Source organism: Panthera leo, chromosome E3, assembly GCF_018350215.1.
Source record: "Panthera leo isolate Ple1 chromosome E3, P.leo_Ple1_pat1.1, whole genome shotgun sequence".
NCBI lineage: Eukaryota > Metazoa > Chordata > Mammalia > Carnivora > Felidae > Panthera > Panthera leo.
The window spans coordinates 7,702,726-7,716,131 of record NC_056694.1 but is presented as its reverse complement, the minus strand read 5'-3'; the positions used below and the strand labels follow the sequence as shown (position 1 = coordinate 7,716,131).

General features: G+C 51.5%; 1 protein-coding gene across 7 annotated transcripts; it reads right to left on the bottom strand.

Moving 5' to 3' along the window:
* Nucleotides 1–35: 35 nt before the first annotated feature.
* Nucleotides 36–12,925, bottom strand: SRRT (serrate, RNA effector molecule). 7 transcript variants are annotated; one of them, XM_042921569.1, is made up of 20 exons: nucleotides 12,622–12,925; nucleotides 12,226–12,365; nucleotides 7,903–8,031; nucleotides 7,490–7,636; nucleotides 7,043–7,255; nucleotides 5,030–5,199; nucleotides 4,715–4,899; nucleotides 4,404–4,502; nucleotides 3,787–3,904; nucleotides 3,438–3,595; nucleotides 3,068–3,129; nucleotides 2,875–2,953; nucleotides 2,413–2,601; nucleotides 1,940–2,113; nucleotides 1,678–1,831; nucleotides 1,212–1,405; nucleotides 865–1,021; nucleotides 565–654; nucleotides 319–445; nucleotides 36–216 (listed from the first exon to the last, which is right to left on the bottom strand). In XM_042921569.1, exons 2-20 carry the CDS (start codon nucleotides 12,345–12,347, stop codon nucleotides 141–143), a joined length of 2,643 nt encoding a protein of 880 aa, XP_042777503.1. In that variant the 5' UTR covers nucleotides 12,348–12,365; nucleotides 12,622–12,925; the 3' UTR covers nucleotides 36–140. The 7 variants fall into 7 exon arrangements, with proteins under 7 accessions (XP_042777503.1, XP_042777507.1, XP_042777502.1 ...); XM_042921573.1 differs by having other exon boundaries at nucleotides 3,438–3,592; nucleotides 7,043–7,231; XM_042921568.1 differs by having other exon boundaries at nucleotides 565–666; nucleotides 3,438–3,592; nucleotides 12,622–12,924.
* Nucleotides 12,926–13,406: the final 481 nt, after the last annotated feature.

Sequence of the window (13,406 nt, the reverse complement as noted above, 5' to 3'; positions counted from 1 at the left end):
GAATTTGGGGTGGTATGTAATAAACAGTCAGCCACTATGGAAGTGCTTTTATTGGCAGTAGGGTTGAACGTACAAAAAATTCTCAACTGGATGGGAGGAGGCAGTCACAAGTATAGACGATACGAGGAATGAGGAAAAGCTCAAAAGAAATCCACATCATCTGGAGCATCCAGGTCACGGTACTCCACAATAGCCCGTGGGTCTCCTCGGACCATCCTGGGAAATAAAAAAAGAGGTAAGATGGAAGGAGAGTTGAAGGTCCCTAAGAGCTTAAAGAGGGCAAGAAAGCTTGCACATCACATCTTAGCTCATTCTCACCTGTTTCGAGGCTTCCCAGGATAACCTCCTTGGCCTCGAAAGGCATCATAGTTCCCTCGACCAGCACCATAGGGGGCATGAGGGTATGGAGGCCCTCCCGTGGGGACTGCAGGGCGGACGGCACCAGCTATGAGCAAGATCAGTGTTGAGTCAAAAACCTGTGACCTCAACTACACCTTGGTTAAGTTCCCTTCCTCCCAGCCCCTCATAATCCACCAAGCCTTTTCATGTCCCTCCTATACTTACCTCCATAGCCCAAGATGGGGGGCCGGGGCTGACCATAGGGCATCAGGCCCTGTGGAGTCTGGTGTGGGTAGGGGAGTCCCGGGGTCAGGCCTGGGGGGAGTACAACATGGACAGGAACATGAATTACTGCGGGGGGGGGGGGGGGGGGGAGGGGAGGCAATGGGGAATGACAACTGGCTTTTAGGAATATGGCCTGAGAGTGGGATACAAGTTTTCAGAGAACCACAAGGTATGAGAACCAGAGTCCTTGAGTAGTCAAGGTAGAGGGAATGTGGCAGACCCTCATGGATCGTATCTTACTCTGGGCAGGGCCAGGTGGCTGGGCTGGCTTGATCTCGGGCAGAGCTGGGCGCTTGGCATCAGTGAGAAAGTTGTTAAAAAACGCCACCTCCTTCTTCACTTCCTCAATTTTCTCTGCATGCTTGTTGAAGATATGTTTGCGTACAAACTCAGGGCCCTGAGTAAAGAGGAAAAGGGTCAGTCAGAACATGGCAAGCAACGTGGAAGGATGATCACACACACCCCCCCCCCACCCCCCCCCACCCCCACCTATTCCACAGAGCCCATTCCTCCCCAGGCCTGAGGAGGCTTCTGGCTCCACCCCCTCCTCCCACAGGTCTAGCGCACAACTCCCTAACATCCCAGACCTTGAATTTCTTGCCACTGAGAGGGCATAGCCACTTATCCTTGCCCAGTTCCTGAGTGTTAGAGGTGACAAACTTTTCCACTTCCTGCTCAGGGTCTTTGCGACCCATCTTCTGAGCCTCTTCCTCTGAAAGAGATTCCCGTACACTCAGCAGTGGAGCCAGCTTCTCCTCGAATGTCTTCTGCCACTCTAGCACTGCGGTTTAGAACAGACGACAGGTTGGAAAGGGGAGCCAGAAGCAAGGAATGAGAGATAAGGGGCACCTGGCTGGCTCAGTCACTACAGCACGTGACTGCTGATCTCAGGGTTGTGAGTTTAAGCCCCACGCTGGGCATCAACAATCAAAAAGGAGGGGATAAAAGGAGAGGGTGGTAGGGCACTGCTATCCAAACACATCTAAGGCCAGAGGCAGCTGAAGAGAAAAGGAAACCAAAGGGGAATCAGGACTGGGGAAGCTGGGAGCCCACCTTCTCCATGACTAATGCGGTTGGGTGGCATGGGCCCACGAACGTGGATGATGCCACAGCGGTTGGGCATTTCATCCTCATTGGGGTACTCGCACGTGTTATAATAATCCAGGGAATGCACGATGCGCAAATAGAGGAGGAGTTTGTCCAAAACCTAAGAGAAATGAGGAGCTGTGAGTTCACCACACTCTTGCCCCTCCGATGCTCTAAACCAGGAGGATCCTGCCCGCCTGCTCTTGCCACACTCTGCTCTTGCGGGCACCTTGATCAGTTTCTCATCCCGCTCCACGTTGATCTCTGCCGGGTTCCCCTCCTTAGGGGGCTCCTCAGGGGGGGCCCCCCCACTGCTCCCGAGCAGCTCCTCCTCCTCCGCGCTCACTTCCTCAATCAGATAGTCCGTGATATTCTTCAAGATTGGGTTCTGGGAGGGCAGACTCTGGTGGGGAGGAAAAAGAACAGGTGAGGCAGAGAAGCCCAGGAACCTCTTCACGTGAAGCAGAAAGGAATCCAGGGTTCGCTGGGCCTATTACCACTGTTTCATTGTTTGTCTTTTTTTATTCATTCTATCCCTAGCAAATCATCACTAATGCCAACCTGTCCTGCTGGAAGCTGGAGGTGCTGCCCAGATAGCCCAAGTACAAGGGGTCAACACTACAGATCAAGTGAGACAAGACCAGAGGTGCCCAAGCAGACGACATGACTGCTTTTGAAAGAGTTCCACGGGGAGTCACTGACTGTTGGCAGAGGAGGTGTCCCAGGCTCAGAGGCCCAGAGCTGGGTCCTGTCATCCAGCGTATGGATCAGTTTGGCTGCCAACTTGATGTCGTTGCGCACGATCTGCTTGTGCTGGGTAATGCCATTGATGTTGCGGACTCGACGGGTCAGGTCTCTGTTCACACCAGGGCTCAGCTCACACTCTCGGAGCTGGAGGGAACAAAAAGCTTACCAACACACTTGCCCCAAAAAGCAGCAACTCAAAGACTGGCCTACTAATTAGATCAGTGATTAGACTGAGCTCACGGAGAAAAGGGACCAGAGAGGTCTTACTCGCAGTAACAGCCCCAGAGCCCAGCCCAGAGACAACAGCATATTCTTAATGTGAGCAGACTGAGTGGATGAAATAGGGGGCTCGACGGGTGAATCAAGGAACAAAGGAATCCGAGGTTGTGTGCAACTGAGAGCCCATTCCGCACTTACTCGGATATTCTGCAGGTTCCAACAGATCTCTTTGATGTTAACACTGCGGTCAAACGTCACCCAGCCGCGGCGGAAAAACCTACAAAAGAAAGGGTCAGCATAATCCTGGCTGGTGGAGGAGATGCTGGCCATTAGCGCTCCCCTGCACCTTATCTCCAGGGTATCCAGGGTCACTCTTCTCTCCATTCCTCACCTCCTCTCAGGCTGGGGTTCTGACAGTGCCACACGCATGAAGCCGGGGTATCTTTTACAAAGCTGGAAAAGCAGAGGAACAGAAACCCCACTGAGCGAGTCAACGTTACACTTCTTCCTCTAGTCCCCATGTCCTCAGAACCCTAAAATTGTCTTTGAATCTTTACTCAAGCAAGGAAAAACCAACAAAGGACGTTAAGAGCAATGATGCAACCAGGGCCTGCCCACAAAAGACACAGGCCCGCGAGAAGGGGGCTTCCCTATTAGAGAAATAGGGATGTGTTAGAAGCAGAGCCAGATTACCTTCTTCCCACCACCAAAGATGGAGCCCGGATGCCATTCCTGCCCCCAGTAGCGCTCTCCCCACTCACAGAAATGATCTCTGCCCTCGAGATGTTGGGTGCGATGTTGCGCATGAACAGGGAGCAAGTCTTATGGAGGGGACGGGGTTTACATTCCAGCCCCGGAGTGTCCTTAGGCTTCTCCCTTTCTTCTTCTTTGGGCTTCTCCTTTTCCTTGAGTGCTTCTTCTATGCAGGAAGCGGTGGGAGTTGGTGAATTTTTATTGTCAATGTTGAAAGGGAAGATAGAGAAGCTGTCAAACTCCTGCTACGTCATCTCCCCAAAGGCCCCCCCTCCTTTATCAATTTCACCCACCGTCACCTCCCCTACCCCTATTCAGTAGGAAGAGAATGGAACAGAAACAGAAAATAAAACCTACCAGCCTCTTCCTTCTCTTCCTCAGCTTGGCCACTCTCGGACTCGGACTCCGACTCGGACACACTGCCTTCATCAAAGCTGTCGTCACCGCTGTGCTTCCTATTCCGCTTCTTGCTACTCTGTGAGAGGCACAGCAAGACAAGGGGAGTCAGATAGCCAGGACCCCAGTCCTGACACTGACCCCCGAGCAAGAAACACCCTACTTTTGTTTTTAAGACTTTTTTAAATTTATTTTTTTCAATGTTTTATTTTTTTATAAACGGAGCACGAGCAGGGGAGGGGCAGCGAGAGACAGACACAGGATCTGAAGCAGGTTCCAGACTCAGCTGTCAGCACACAGCCCAACGTGGAGCTTGAACTCGTGAACTGTGAGATCATGACCTGAACCGAAGTTGGACGCTTAACTGACTGAGTCACCAAGGCGCCCTTAAGATTTATTTTTGAGAGAGAGAGAAAGTGCAAGCGGGGAGGGGCAGAGAGAGGGGTACAGAGGATCCAAAGCAGGCTGTGCTGACACCAGCGAGCCTGATGCGAACTTGAACCCACAAACCACAGGATCATGGCCTGAGCCAAAACTGGACATTCAACAGACTGAGTCACCAGGTGCCCCTACCCTACCTTTTTGGCATCTTTCTCAGAGTCGTCTTTCTTCTCTTCCTTGTCCCCATCACCCTCAGATTTCTTAGTTTTGTCATCATTAGAAATGTCATTTTCAGCCTGCAGGTAAAGACAATCACAGGCATGTCAATCTTCCCTTCAATCTGTATCAGAGCCCCGCCCCTCCCCTACAGCTGAGCCCAGAAGTCTGCCTCCACCTCTCCCTGGACCCAGGATACAACCTTCCGGTCCCCCCACCTCCACCACGGAAGCTGCTCTATTCTCCTCCCCAGGTGCTCACAGGCAGCACCCAGCAAGCCCAGCCCGCAGACCTGTTTGCCGTCTTCTTTCTTGTCGTCCTTATCATTGGCCTTGCGCTCTCCGTCCCCCAGGCCTGGTCCAGCCCGGCCTTCCTCTTTCTTGCTGGGCTCCCCAGGCTTTCCCGCCTGCTCCTCCTCCTCCTCCTGCTCCAGGATGCGCAGATCGTTCTCCGTCCCTCCTTCCATCTTAATCACAGCTGCCAACAAAGGGAGCAGAGGTCACAATCCCAGGGCTGTGACCTTCTGCCTCTGGTTTGTCAATGGACTTCTATTTCCCAACCAAGATCTTGGTTACCAGACATCCTCTTCCCCTCCCAATCTACACACCTGCATCCAGCATCTTGACAATGGCATCAGCTTTGTCTATGTCCAGGAGAAGATTATCAAACCAGCCACTCTCCATGAGGGACAGGAATACCCTCAGTCTGTTTTGCAGGGCCCCCCGGGCCTCCTGCCGACGCTTCCCCACCTCATCTGGGTGGTACTTAGACCGAAACCTGGGAAAGGAAGTGGGGAGGGGAAGAGACAAAATAGTCACTGGATGCCAGGGCCAGGACATGGGGAGGGGCCCAGGAAAGTCAGGGCTTAGCCCCCATCCTCTCACACCCACATAAAACCATGAAAGCAGAAAGACTGGGGAGAGGGGTGCACTAGAACCACCCAATACCCCCAAAAGGAACCAGAAGTTCTGCTCGGAGAAGATTTGGGGGAGAGCCAGGAACTAAGAGCTCTGGATTTGGGAAGAGCAACGACTACAGGGAGAGGCCAGGGTTAGAGAGGCAGAATGATCGCCCTGAGTCTCTGGGAAACACTAACTTGAAAAAGTGTAGTTTCCCAAAGCTTCCAAGAGGAAGGCTAAGGAAATAGTAGGCCCCAAAGAACCTCCCTCTCCTTGTAAAACCCAAACTAGAGTAATTAAAAGGACTGCTCCCACCAACTCCCTCCATCCCTAGGTGGAAGACAGAGGGAAACCTGAAATGCACCAGACAGGAAAAGCCAAAAAAGGCAGAAAAGCTTTCTCCCCCCTCGGGAAGAAAAGGAGATGGTGGAGGGACAGGAAAAGACCAAAGGGAGAAACTGAAGTGCCCTTGTAACCTCAGGTACTGCCCACAGGGGGAGAGAGAGGCGGGAGGAGGATCAGGGTGGAGCATGAAAAGGAAACATTTATAATAGGAGGGGGTGGGGGGGGGGCGCAGAAGAAAGGAGTATGAGAAAAAACAGAAAAGGAAAGTGTGAGAAAGTCCCAGAAATCGAAAACAAAGGGAAAAACAACTAAAGGTCAGAGAAACTGAAAAAACCAGAGGAAAGAAATGTTAAGTGAGGTGCAAGGACAGGGACAAAGAAAGAACAAAAGGTACATGAGAGAATGAGACCAGGACACAGAGAAAGAAGAAAGAGGGAACAGTGACAGACAAAACAGAACCACAAGTTGAGCGTGAGAGGAAAGGAAAGCCGCAGGCGTCACCTCCAGGATCTTTACCTTGGCCGCTTGGTCAAACAGAGCTCAAGATTTAACTAGCCGCGCCCAGGGCCCATGCTGGCAGGTGGGCCACCGGCTGGCTCCTGGCTGGGGCGTCCCGGCCCAGATGCCCCACCCCCGCGGGGCTCCGCGGTGGGGGCCCTGACTGACTAGCTGCCTGAGCAATCACATTCAGCTAAACCGCTGCATTGTGCACAGCGGTGCCCTGCCTGTCTGCCTGGCCGGGGCAGCGCGGCTCAGCCCAGGGGGCTCATGTATGGGCTGGGTATGGTGGGGGTGGAGGTGGGTTTGCTCCGAGCTCCGTCGATGAGCGGGTGTAGTTCCCAGTTCTGGCTCTTTTCAAGGAGGAGGAGCAGAAAGAGGATGAGGAGGAGGAGGAGCAGGAAGGGGGGAAAAGATGGTTGATTAAAATCAAAACATCCACAAAAGGAAAAAAAATTCAAAATTCTTTTCTGTCAAACGACCCTGAGATCTTTGCTTTTTCTTGTCTGGATTCACTCGTTGCTTTTGGGAGAACACCACAGCCACACAGGGTCCCGGCGATCAGGGATGACAATGACCCAATACCAGCAAGTGGGAAGCAGTCTGTCTGCTGCCCCAAGGGAACAGGTGGCTCTGGCCAGCTGCCTGGAGGTGTCCCACTCACTGAGGACAGAGGGGAAGCGAGGTGGGGCGGGAGGCCGTGGCAGACGGTGAAGTGAGGAGGAGAACCCATCAGCCAATGCTGTTGTCCTTCCCATCCCCCGCCCCCAGGAAGTTCTGGATCGGGGAAAATGGGAGAGGACAGGGCTGCAGGCTCCACTGGCGGGGCCAGGGGACACATGCTAGGGAACAGACAGGAGGAAAACGGGGGCACTCACCACTCCTCATCTTTATGAGCCAAAAAGAAATCTTGCATCTGCTGCCTTCGAAAATCCAGCTTATAGTCATTGTAACGCTTTACGGCCTCGGTCTCGTCCACAGAGTCATCCAACGACAGGAGAAACTCCTTGAAAGTCTTCATCACCGGTGGTGGCACACCCAAGTCAATCTCTGCGATGCTGCCCAGCCTGGGGGGGGCCCGGTCAGGAAGTCTTGGTTGTGGGGGAAGAGGGTGGGGGGGATGGGGGGGCCGAGGTAGCCAGCTGCCCCCTTCCTTTGCCCACGACGGACACACACCATAGGCACCAACTGCTTCCCGCCCCCACAGGCACCCCTCTGTACCTAACCCACTTCCTGGCTCTGGCTGCGGTCTCTGGCAACCCCAATCCACCCCCCGAACCTAACAGCTCCCTTTTCCCAGGAACCCCAGAACCCCAGGTCTTTACCTGGCCTGGATAGGCAGAACATGGTGCTGCATGATGTGGACGTCTGGGTGGCCCCAGGGCTGAGGGGGGCCATAAGTTGGGCCCCCACCCCCCCCAGCATAGGGCATCTCATAGCCACTGTGGTATGGGTCAGAACTGTGCTCATCCCTGAGGGTAGGGGACACAAAAGTCAGACAGAGAAGGGCATCATGTCTCCAGAGCACGAAGGAAGACGGGACAGAGGAAGGGGCATACGGAATGTGGGCTCTCACCCAAGGGTTTAAAGGGACAAAAAAAGGGGGGTTTATAGGAAGTCCTCCAACTTCCTATAGGAAAGGAAATGACACAGTCCTCAGCCAAAGTGCCAACAGACAGCCAAGGCCCGGTGGAACTGAGGCTAAGGAGAGAAGGCAGAGAAACCGTTGCCACCTCACCAGTCTCGCCTCATGCGCTTTTGTGGGGGGCTGAGTTCATGGCGGGGAGGAGAGAAGCGCTCTCGCCGATTCCGGTCATAGTCCCGATATTCACCCCGACTGCGGCGCTCCCGGCCACGGTCCCACTCTCTGGCGATTAAGAACAAGTAACGGTCAGAGGACACAGCCGGCTTACACTCCTAGACGTGCCCTTCCTATCCTGAGACACCAGACTAAAAGCCTACGATTACAAAACCATTCTCTAAACAGAAAAAAACTTGCCTACCGCCATCGCTTCAGCCGTCACCCGCACACTGATGGCTGTCCAACTGTTCCTCCAGACCAGCACCAAACACCCACCACTAGGATGGCCACTGCCACCTCAAATTCAGGTCAGAACTGAGCCTGTCATTTCTACCACTTCGAGCCCAAGCTTGCCTTCCTCGTCCCGTTTCCCACTCTCGGGTGTATCAGCACATCGCCAGGTATCCGACTTCTCAAGTGTCACCCTCACCCCTCGTTTGTTACTGGTTTCTTAATCCTCTGCCTCAGTGCCTATCAAGGCTTTCCTCTTCCTTGCCCTGCCCGCCAACTTCCCTAGTCCCTGTGCCCTGACCCTGGTCCTCTCTCCTGTAACCACAACATCAGTGTATCCACCTCTGGTCCCTCCCACTCCTCTACTGTCAAAGCGATCTGTCTCAAACGCAGAGGTGATCAAGCCATGCCCTTCCTTGCTAAATGCCAGTGTACAACACTCTTCATAACCTCGGCTCCTGGTGTCTGTCATTCCAGCCTCTCCACTAGTCACCCACCACCTCCATCCCAACCTTAAAAAGAAAATCCTTTGTTCTAACCCAGCAGTTTTCCAACTTTTGGTCTTGGGTCCCCCATCCCCACCTTACACTCTTTAAAATTACTGTGCAGGGGCACCTGGGTGGCTCAGTCAGTTAAGCATCCAACTCTTGGTTTCAGCTCAGGTCATGATCTCACGGTTCCTGAGTCTGAGCCCTGCATCAGGCTCTGCGCTGACAGCACAGCCTCACTGGAATTCTCTATCTCCCTCTCTTTGCCCCTTCCCCGCTCTTTGCCCCTTCCCCGCTCACACACTCTCTCCCTCAAAAGTAAACAAACATTTAAAAAATAAATAACGTTACTGCGCACATCGAAGAGTTTCTGCTTATGTGGATGGCATCAATACTATACTCAAAATTAAAACAAAGGGACACCTGGGTGGCTCAGTCAGTTGAGCATCCGACTTTGGCTCAGGTCACGATCTCACGGTTCGTGGGTTTGAGCCCCACTTCGGGCTCTATGCTGACAGCTCAGAGCCTGGAGCCTGCTTCGGGTTCTGTGCCTCCCTCTCCCTCTGCCCCTCCTCTGCTCGCTCGCACTCGCTCTCTCTCAAAAAAACCAAAAACATTAATAAAGAAACTAAAACAAAAAATTAACACCTATTAATTGTGAAGTTACATATCAACATAAATTACATCCTTTTATGAAAATACAGCTATTTTCCAAAACAACATTTAATGAGAAACGTGACATTGTTTTTACATTTAACAAATCTTTTCAAGGCCTGGCTTAATACAGACAGCTGGATTCTCACATTTGCTTCTACATTCAATCTACTGTAATGCATTGTTTGGTTGAAAATATGAAGAAAATCTAGCCTCACAGATAGGCAGATGGAAAAGGGAATCCTTTTAATAGTCTTCTCAAGAAACTAGGGATATTCTTTGATACTACCCAAAACTTGACAAGAGATAGTTTCTTTTATTTATTTATTATTATTTTTAATGGTTATATTTATTTTTGACACAAAGAGAGACAGAGCATGAACAGGGGAGAGGCAGAGAAAGAGGGAGGCACAGAATCCAAAGCAGGCTCCAGGCTCTGAGCTGTCACCACAGAGCCCGACGCAGGACTCAAACTCACAAACCATGAGATCATGACCTGAGCCAAAGTTGGACGCTCAACTGAATGAGCCACCTAGGCAGCCCCCCCCTCACCTTTTTTTTTAAATATTTACTTATTTTGAGAGAGAAAGAGAGCAGGTGCATGCAAGAGCAAGGGAGGGGGAGAAAGGGAGAAAGAGAATCCCAAGCAGGCTCCATGCTGTCAGCACAGAGGCAGAGGAGGGGCTCAATATCACAAACTGTGAGATCATGACCTGAGCCGAAAACAAGAGTTGGACGTTTAAGGCACCTGGACAGCCAGTCGGTTAAGCAGCCCACTTAGGCTCAAGGTCATGATCTCTCTTGAGTGGTTTGTGAGCTCGAGCCCCACATCAGGCTCTCTGCTGTCGGCACAGAGCCCACTTTGGATCTTCTGTCCCCCTCTCTGCCCCTCTCCCACTCACACACTCTCTACCCCCGCCCCCTCTCAAAAACAAACGTTAAAATAAAAAAAAAAAAAAAAGACTTGGACATTTAACTACTGAGCCACCCAGGTGTCCCACAAGGAACATTTTCTACTCTGCTACATTTAAATCCATTGTTCTATCTTGCTCTGTGAATGGATCTTGGCACATTTCATTATACAATATCAAAACATTATATTTATTAGTATTACTACCTAGCTCATCAGAAAAGTCTTAAAGTAATGGGAGGCTGTCAAACTCACACTGGTAGATAAAAGTTTTCTAAAATTTCAATTTTCACTGCCAAGTTCCACTTCCTCACTGGCAACAAAGCTAACAATTTTCCTTGAGATAACATAGATCCTTAGTCTTTTTTCAAAACAATGTCTCTCAAATACCCAAACAGGAATAACCACTGTCCAATAATCTTTCGTTCAGGTAAAAATGACATCTCACCAAAACAACCACACACCTGTTAGTTCAACTCCAAACTCAGCTCTTCTTTGAGGTAACCACTGTACTCCTATACGCTGCATAAATGCTTCATGCAGATTTCTCATTCATCGCGTGTGTTACGGAGACACATAGACAAGAATTCAACTTAACAGAATTTAAAATTTTTACTGCTTCATCAAGGACGTTAAGTGAACCCGTTTTGTCTGTTTTTTTTTTTTTAACTGTTTGGTGCCACTGCCTTTATTTGCACTAAGACACCAAATGGTTTTCCCCCCAATACCATGAACCAACAGAGAAAATGACCATCCTCCTTCAAGTTACTATGAAAAATATAGTTATAACACCACAGATCCCGAGGGTCTGTGGACCACATTTTGAGAAGTACTACCCTAAAAAACCTAGACTATGGGTTCTTTTCTGCACACAATGTCATGTCCCCAACTCCAGACTATTCACTCAGTCTGTGTCTGGGGAATTCTCAATCATCTTTCCAAGTCTTGCTAAGGGCCACTTTCCTGCAGCTCTCTCTGACATATAACCTCCACCTCTACTCTCCCCTCCGTTCTAAGATCTGTTCCTTCAACACTTAACCATCTTCAGGATGATCTCTTACATACACTCTGCAGGGCACACCCAAGGCCATTTTGCCCCCCACTCCAAGCTCCAGAGATAAACTCTTTAATTACAACAAACACTCCCTACCTATCTTCAGAATTCAGAACAATTTTAATTTTCTTCTTTCTTAGAGAAACCAGGGAAAACAAAGAGCCACAGTCCCCCCAGCGAAGAGATACAAATTGAATGATTTCCCGAACTGTTTTTTCAAAATGACACTGAATGACTAAATACTATTACACTAAGTCACCTCAAGCTTTTTTTTTTTTTTTTTCCTGGTAATGTTTCCAAATCAAGCGTCATCAGCACTGATATTGCTGATTAGATTCGTGGTGTCCTTTATATTTACAAAATTTTGCGCGGTTGCCCTTAACTTCATCAGTTTGTTTGAAATCACCTCTCTCTGTGGAAACACCTTAATGATAATTAACTCCAGAACATCCCAGAAAACTAATGACTAGCTAAGTCAAACCTAACCAACTGACCTAACCATCACTGTCCAAAAAACTCTTTCCGATTTTAGGGAAGACAACTACAAGATATTTAACCATATTTTGCCAGGGAACCGGTCTGATCTGACAACCTCTCCAAGTTAAGTCAATTCGAAAGCGTTACTTCCTATGAATCCACACCTTTGAGGAGTAATTTACAAACAAGAAAATGCATGCATTTTAAAAACATTACTTCTTCATACCCCAACTCTTAGGTCTACTGCTTTGACCTCATATACGTTTCAAAATCAAGCCATAGCTAGCTAGCTCTTTGGCAAACAGCGAATAGGTTGACCGACCGGAAACGGTCAAGCATAAGCGACTTCATGTGGTTCGCCCTATATAACGAATAAAGGCAATGCAACGAGGGAGGAGTGCAAAAGAATGAGATAGGGAAAGAAAACTAAGAAAAGGAAGTCTTACCGGTCATTCCAATCGTCTCCTCGACGTCTTTCATCTCTTTCGCGAGAACGGTCATAGTCGCTGCGCTCTCTTCTAAACTTGTCCCTGCGCCTTCGGTCGTACTCGTCGTCACTGTCCCCCATGGTGCGGTGTGAGGGGGCCTGGGGCCCGGACAGGGGTGGTCAGGGTGCGGAACAATGACCAGGGCAGGAAAGGATCCAGAGCTGCTCCGGGGCAGCACGCCCGCCTCCCTCCGCAAAGGCCAGCCTCCCACTGTCCCCGCCATCCCAAGCCCTCTTCCCGCGCAGGTGGACGGCTCCGACACTCGCCCCCAGGGACTCCCTGCCCACGCCCGCCCGAACCCCCTCCCTCCCGTCCGCCGCAGCCCCGACTCTCCAGGCCCCGCCCCTCCCCCACCTGGGAGCTTCGCGGCCGTTAGTCTCGCGCTCCCGCGGGCTAGTTTTCCGGGAGACCTGGGCCCGCCTCTCGCCTCGGGCGCGCGACGAGGGCGGCGCGGACGGTGAGAGGGCGACGCGAGGCTCTCAGCGAGGAGGCCGAGGAGACGAGAAGAAAAGTGGGACAGCCGGGGATGGGCGGTCGGCGCGCGCCGCTCGCGCTGCGCCTGCGTCACCGACGGGACGGGGCCCCAACCACAAAGTAGTCCCCCGCGGCCTGAACTGGAACTTAAAGCACACAGCGAGAGGCTGGGAGCACCGCGGGATGATGGGAAGGGGCGGGGACCGGAAGTCTCGCGTGCTCTCTGGAACGAGAACTGCGCGCGGACGAGAGAAATTACGGGAGCCGAGGTGGACCAAGCGAAACCTCGGCCGGGTTGTGGAGCCTTATGGGCGTGAAGGAGCGCGTCCTCCCGTTGAGGTCGAAGGTCGTTGTCACTCGGATGTGTCCGGGGTCTGAACCAGCTCGTGTCCAGTTGTCCCCCCAGCCAGCCTGCTTGGCCGCCTCCTGACCTCATCGGGGCGGTTTTCTCCTCCTGGCGCAGGGCAGGGAGTTGGGGAATGCAGGCGTTTAGCGGGGTGGAGCAACCATTTTAAAGCATCTCCCACCATTTTGTGGTGCAGCAGAGAACCAGGCTTTTTGCTGCCTCAGTATGCGCCATATGCAAAGCCCTGTGACTGCTGTATCTCAACAGAGGCGCCCCGTCTTGTAAGCAAAACCGGCAAATCTGTCTTATCCCCAACCAA